Source organism: Athene cunicularia (assembly GCF_003259725.1).
Source record: "Athene cunicularia isolate RWA chromosome 14 unlocalized genomic scaffold, athCun1 chr14_part1, whole genome shotgun sequence".
Lineage (NCBI taxonomy): Eukaryota > Metazoa > Chordata > Aves > Strigiformes > Strigidae > Athene > Athene cunicularia.
Genome location: NW_020799118.1, coordinates 15124212 through 15129534, shown reverse-complemented (window position 1 = coordinate 15129534; position 5323 = coordinate 15124212). Strand labels below are relative to the sequence as shown.

Sequence of the window (5323 nt, the reverse complement as noted above, 5' to 3'; positions counted from 1 at the left end):
ACGCTCCAGCCGGCACAGCCCCAGCCCCAGGGCGCTCCCAGGGCTGGCACGGCAGGTGCCGGGTGAGGCGGGCAGCGTGCCGGGGTGTGCCACGTGCCCACCGCCAACCGGCCCAGCCGGCCCAGCCAGCCCCGGGGCTCCCCTGGGGGTGCCAGTGGCTTCCCCGTGCGGGGCTGGGTGCCACCACTGGGCTCAGGGTGCAGGGCTGGCAGCGGGACAGCCCACGGCTGGGCACGGTGTCATGACAGGCACCACGCAGCTGGGGCTGGAAGCGGTGGTGCTGTCCTGCTCCAGACCAGGGTGGGACAGCGAGAGCCGTGCTGTGAGGAGCAGCCTGGCCTGCTGAGGGCACCCCTGGCACCGGCCTGATCCTGCCCCACACTTCCCCGGGACAGGGTTTGGGGTGCACACCAGCTGGGGAAAGGGCAAGATCTGGCCCTGTGGCCGTCGGGGTGTCCCCGGCTCAGCACCCTCCTCCTCTTCCAGGACAACCATCCCGCTGTACGACACCGACACAGGGCTGCTGGTGCTGGCTGGGAAGGTGAGGTCCCATGGCAGTGGGGTGCAGAGGGGTGCAGTGGGGTGAGGTGGGGTGTAGAAGGATGCACAGGGGTGCGATGAGGTGCAGCGTGGTGTACGTGGCTGTAGGAAGATGCAGCGGGGTGCATGTGGGTGCAGTGGGGCACAGGAGGACACAGAAGAGCGCAGGGGAGTGTAGCGAGCTGCAGTGGGGTGCACATGGGTGCATGAGAGTGACTGTGGGTGTAGTGGGGTGCTCCCCACAGCCCCACTCATGCCCTGTCCCCTCCACTTCTCTTCCAGGGAGAAAACCTCCTGTACTGCTTCGAGGCGGCACCTGCGCAGCCAGCGCTCACCCAGGGTAAGCGGGATACATCCCACACCAGGTTCCCAGCAGCCCCAGGGGCCTCACCCCTGCCTGCGCTGCCTGCGCTGCCTGCGCTGCCTGCGCTGCCTGCCCCACAGCCGCCCTGCCCATCCCCCAGTGACCCAGTGCCGGACAGAGGGCAGCACACGGGGCCTGGCTGCTGTGCCACGCCTGGCCCTGGACGTCATGGCCTGCGAGGTGCTCCGCATCCTGCAGCTCACAGACACCGCCCTTGTCCCTGTCAGCTACCTGGTGCCACGCAAGGTAAGGGATGGCTGCGGGTGGCACTGTGTAACGGGCACCTGTGCCATCTCATGGGTGACACCTCACCGGCACTGGGTGACAAAGGGCACCCAGGTGTTGGGGGGGATCCTGGTCCCCAGCCTGGGGAGAGCAGGAGAGGATGTAAAATCTGGGTGCTGAAACCTGGGTGCTGATGGTGGGTCATGGTGTCTGGAGGGTGGGTGCTGGGAGCTGGAGGCTGAAATCTGGGTGCTGATGGCAGGTAAGGGAGGTTGAAACATGGGTGCTGGAGTCCGAAACTTGGGTGTTGATGGCAGGTAACGGAGGCTGGAGGGTGGGTGCTGGAGGCTGAAACCTGGGTGCCGACGGTGGGTAACAGGCTGGGTTTGCTGGGTGCTAGATTTGGGAAGCTGGGTGTTGCGTGCAAGATGCTGGGTGCTGGAGAGTGGAAACTGAAAGCTGGGTGCTACCTGTTGGGTGCTGTTGTGTAACGGGTGCTGGGTGCCAGATCCAGAATGCTGGGTGCCTAAAGCAGTTGAAATTTGGGTGCTAGGTAGTGAAGTCTAGGTGCTGGAGGCAGGATCCTGGGTGCCAGATCCAGCACGCTGGGTGCTTAAATCTGGAAGCTGGGTGCTGAAAGATGGGTGCTGGGGGAGGGTGCTGGAAGGGGCGATGCTGGGAGCTGAGTGCTTTTTCAGAGGCTGTCTGCATTCAGGGGTGCACAAGGCAGCCCAAGGCCGGGCAGGGTCTGACACCTACAGGCATTGGTGCGCAGCTTGCGGGGATGGGGCTCCACGGCTGGAGGGGCTGGGGTGCTCAGGGGTGCCAGGGGGTGCCCAAGGGGTGCCGCAGCCCAGGTGATGCCAGCTGGAAGCCAGACAGGGGCTGTGGGATTTAAGGGACACCCACCTCACCCCGTCCCCTCTCCTGCAGTCAGTCCAGGACTTCCACGAGGATCTGTTCCCTGACAGTGCCGGGATGCTGCCAGCCACCGGCGCCCAGGCCTGGTGGGCAGGGGACAGCCAGCAGGTCAGTGTCCTCACTGGTGGCATTGCCAGGGGCTGCTGCTGGCCCTTGCCCACCGCTCTGCCCCCCAACAGGTGGGGAGGGTGAGCCTGCACCCCGCACAGAGACCCACAGAGACCTTCACCTCCCCTGTCATCGCCTGCACCCAGCTGCAGGCAGCCGACGACACCGGCCCCACCAACACCAACTGGAGCGTGAGCACGGGGCGTTGGGGTGACGAGGGGTCGAGGGGCCCCCCACCGCCCTTGTCCCCCAGGGAAGGAGGAGGGCTGGGATGCCGGCACCCCCTGCCCACCTGCTCTCTCTCTCTGTCTCTCGTAGGAGGGCAGTGGCTACTCCTCACCATCCTCGCTGGCCTCACCGGGCAGCAATGCTACCTCCCTCTCGGCCAGCACCGGCCCCTCCAGTGGCTTTGCCAGCAGCCCCAGCCAGAAGTCACTGCAGAGCATTCTGGGTGAGCAGGCGGTGGGGTGGATCAGTATCCCCTAGCTGGGGCCATGCTGGGGGAACCCGGGCACTCACCCATCCCCTGCCTGCACCAGGGCCCAGCTCCCGCTTCCGGCACACGCAGGGCAGGGTGCTGCACCGCGACACCCACCTCACCAACCTGCGGGGGCTCAGCCTCACCACGCCGGGCGAGTGCGACGGCTTCTGCGCCAACCACCAGCGCGTTGCCCTCCCCCTGCTCTCCGCTGGCGGCCAGATCGCCATCCTCGAGGTACCCCCGGCTCAGCGTGGTGGCTGGCACGGCACTGGCGGGTGCAGTGCAGGTGACCCCCCTGGTTTTCTCCCACAGCTCTCCAAGCCTGGCCGTCTCCCTGATGCAGCAATGCCCACCATCCAGAACGGCTCAGCAGTGGCCGACCTCTCCTGGGATCCCTTCAACCCACGGCGCCTCGCTGTCGGTATGTGTGCTGGCCACGGGGGAGTGTGCTGCGCTAGCTCCCCTGGCACCAGGCATGCCAGACCCACCATACTAACCACTGCCCATCCATACTAACCACTGCCCAGCCGTACTAACCACTGTCCATCTGTTTTGGTGCCGTAGCGGGTGAAGACGCCAAGATCCGGCTGTGGCGGATCCCCGAGGGAGGGCTGAGGGAGACACTGCAGGAGCCTGAAGCTGTCCTCCGAGGTGAGGGGTGCGTGGGGAGGGACACTGAGAACCCCACTGTGGGGACAGGCCAGCCCAGTGGTGTCCACATCCCAGCGTGGGGGGATGGCCACGCACCACTCAACCTTACCAGGTCACACGGAGAAGATCTATTCCATCCGCTTCCACCCCGTGGCATCTGATCTCCTGGTGTCCTCCTCCTACGACATGACGGTACGGATCTGGGAGCTGAGCGCCGGGCAGGAAGCCTTGTGCCTTCGAGGACACACCGATCAGGTGAGGGATGACATGTCTGGGGACACCTGAGGGGTGCGTTTCACTAGGCAGGGGACATGAGGGAGGACACAATATCCATCTCCCCAGATCTTCAGCCTGGCTTGGAGCCCTGATGGGAAGAAACTGGCAACAGTGAGCAAAGACGGATGGTTACGGCTCTATGAGCCCCGGCGCAGCCCTCAGCCTCAACAGGTACGGTCACGGTGGTGGGGGTGGGCTGGAGAGCTGGGGATGTGGACAGGTGCCCCCCTCCAAGGGTACCTGCCCGCACCTGAGCTCTCTCCGAGCAGGCAGGGTGACCTTCACCCCACGCAGGAGGGGCCAGGTCCCGAGGGAGGCCGTGGAGCACGCCTGGTTTGGGTTTGTGGCGGCGACTACCTCCTGGTGTCTGGCTTTGACAGGTAAAGAGGGGGGCACACATCTGGGCAGGGGTCCCCAAGGGACACTGTGCTCCCCCCATTGTCACCTCCCTGCAGCCGCAGTGAGAGGAGGATCCTCCTGTACCGGGCGCAGGCTCTACCTGAGGGACCCTTGTCCGTCCTTGGCCTCGACGTGGCCCCGTCCACCCTCCTGCCCTTCTATGATGAGGATACCAGCGTTGTTTTCCTCACTGGCAAGGTGATGGTTTGCCCCTCAAAAAAATTGGAGGACTAACTGCCTACAGCACCCCAACAGTGCAGGGGGGACCCTCCATGCATCCCCTGCCAGCCCTCATCTTGCTCTATCCTCAGGGTGACACCAGAGTCTTCCTCTATGAGGTGATACCTGAGCCCCCCTATTTCCTCGAGTGCAACAGCTTTACCTCCAATGAACCCCACAAGGTAAAGGGGGGGCCCACTGGGATTGTGCTGCCTGTCTGACCCCCCAACTTGAGCTGCCAGACCCACAGTAGGCCCTGCTCACACCTCCACCCCATCAGGGCTTCATCTTCCTGCCCAAAACGGCATGCGAGGTGCGGGAGGTGGAGTTCGCCCGGGCGCTGCGCCTCGGGCAGAGCACCCTTGAGCCGGTGGCTTTCCACGTGCCACGTGTCAAGGTAGGTGGAAGGGACCCAGCCGTGTTTGGGGTAGTATTGACGATGGGGGACGCCCCCTCAATGCCCTTTGCCCCCACAGAAGGAGTATTTCCAGGATGATATCTACCCACCAACCCGCATCTGGTGGGAGCCAGCCCTCATTGGCAGCGCCTGGCTGGCAGGGGAGGATGGGCAGCAGCGTCGTGCCAGCCTGCGGCCAGCCGACATGACACCAGGTGGGTGCAGAGGGGCAGGGCAAGGGCCCCGGGCCCACGGGGACAGGCATGGGGGGGGTGTCAGCCGTGGGGCAAAGCCCTCCTTCCTGCCCCATGGCAATGCTGCTCCTCCAGTGAGTGAGGCCCCAAAAGAGGCTCCAGCGCGGAAGTTTGTCCCTGCATCCGTGTACCTGGAGGAGAAGTCTGATGAGCAGAAGAAGGAGGAGGTTGGTGCTGGGGCACCCTGGGAGCACCCTGCTGTGGGCCTGGGCTGGAGGGGCGATGCCCTGGGCCCCACGGCTCTGCTCTGTCTCTCTGCAGCTCCTGAGCGCCATGGTGGCCCGGCTGGGCAACCGGGATGACCCGCTGCCCCAGGACTCCTTCGAGGGGGTGGACGAGGACGAGTGGGTAGGTGCAGGGGCAGAGGGTGACACGGGGCCAGTCCCGCCCCGCCGTGCCCCTCACCCCCACCGGGCCTCCCGCAGGACTAAGCCGGACCCCGGCACCCCGAGGACCATGTCGGGGGTCTCTGCACCCGTGCGGGCCCG

At 65.3% G+C, this 5323-nt stretch overlaps 1 protein-coding gene across 3 annotated transcripts in view; it reads left to right on the top strand.

The window, feature by feature from the left end:
• CORO7 (coronin 7) overlaps positions 1 to 5323 on the top strand; it is a 50470-nt gene extending 45147 nt beyond the window's left edge. For 2 of the 3 annotated variants that reach the window (XM_026859111.1, XM_026859110.1), the window contains 19 exons: positions 487 to 541; positions 823 to 880; positions 1005 to 1150; positions 2063 to 2158; positions 2230 to 2349; positions 2477 to 2609; positions 2698 to 2873; positions 2952 to 3060; positions 3204 to 3290; positions 3403 to 3545; positions 3633 to 3737; positions 3861 to 3946; positions 4022 to 4163; positions 4277 to 4366; positions 4465 to 4581; positions 4661 to 4796; positions 4911 to 5002; positions 5097 to 5183; positions 5261 to 5323. In XM_026859111.1, the coding sequence (XP_026714912.1) occupies positions 487 to 541; positions 823 to 880; positions 1005 to 1150; positions 2063 to 2158; positions 2230 to 2349; positions 2477 to 2609; positions 2698 to 2873; positions 2952 to 3060; positions 3204 to 3290; positions 3403 to 3545; positions 3633 to 3737; positions 3861 to 3946; positions 4022 to 4163; positions 4277 to 4366; positions 4465 to 4581; positions 4661 to 4796; positions 4911 to 5002; positions 5097 to 5183; positions 5261 to 5266 (1984 nt within the window). In that variant the 3' untranslated portion in view covers positions 5267 to 5323. Of the gene's footprint in view, positions 1 to 486; positions 542 to 822; positions 881 to 1004; positions 1151 to 2062; positions 2159 to 2229; positions 2350 to 2476; positions 2610 to 2697; positions 2874 to 2951; positions 3061 to 3203; positions 3291 to 3402; positions 3546 to 3632; positions 3738 to 3860; positions 3947 to 4021; positions 4164 to 4276; positions 4367 to 4464; positions 4582 to 4660; positions 4797 to 4910; positions 5003 to 5096; positions 5184 to 5260 lie in introns of those variants that run through there. The other variant, XR_003399476.1, reaches the window with a different exon arrangement.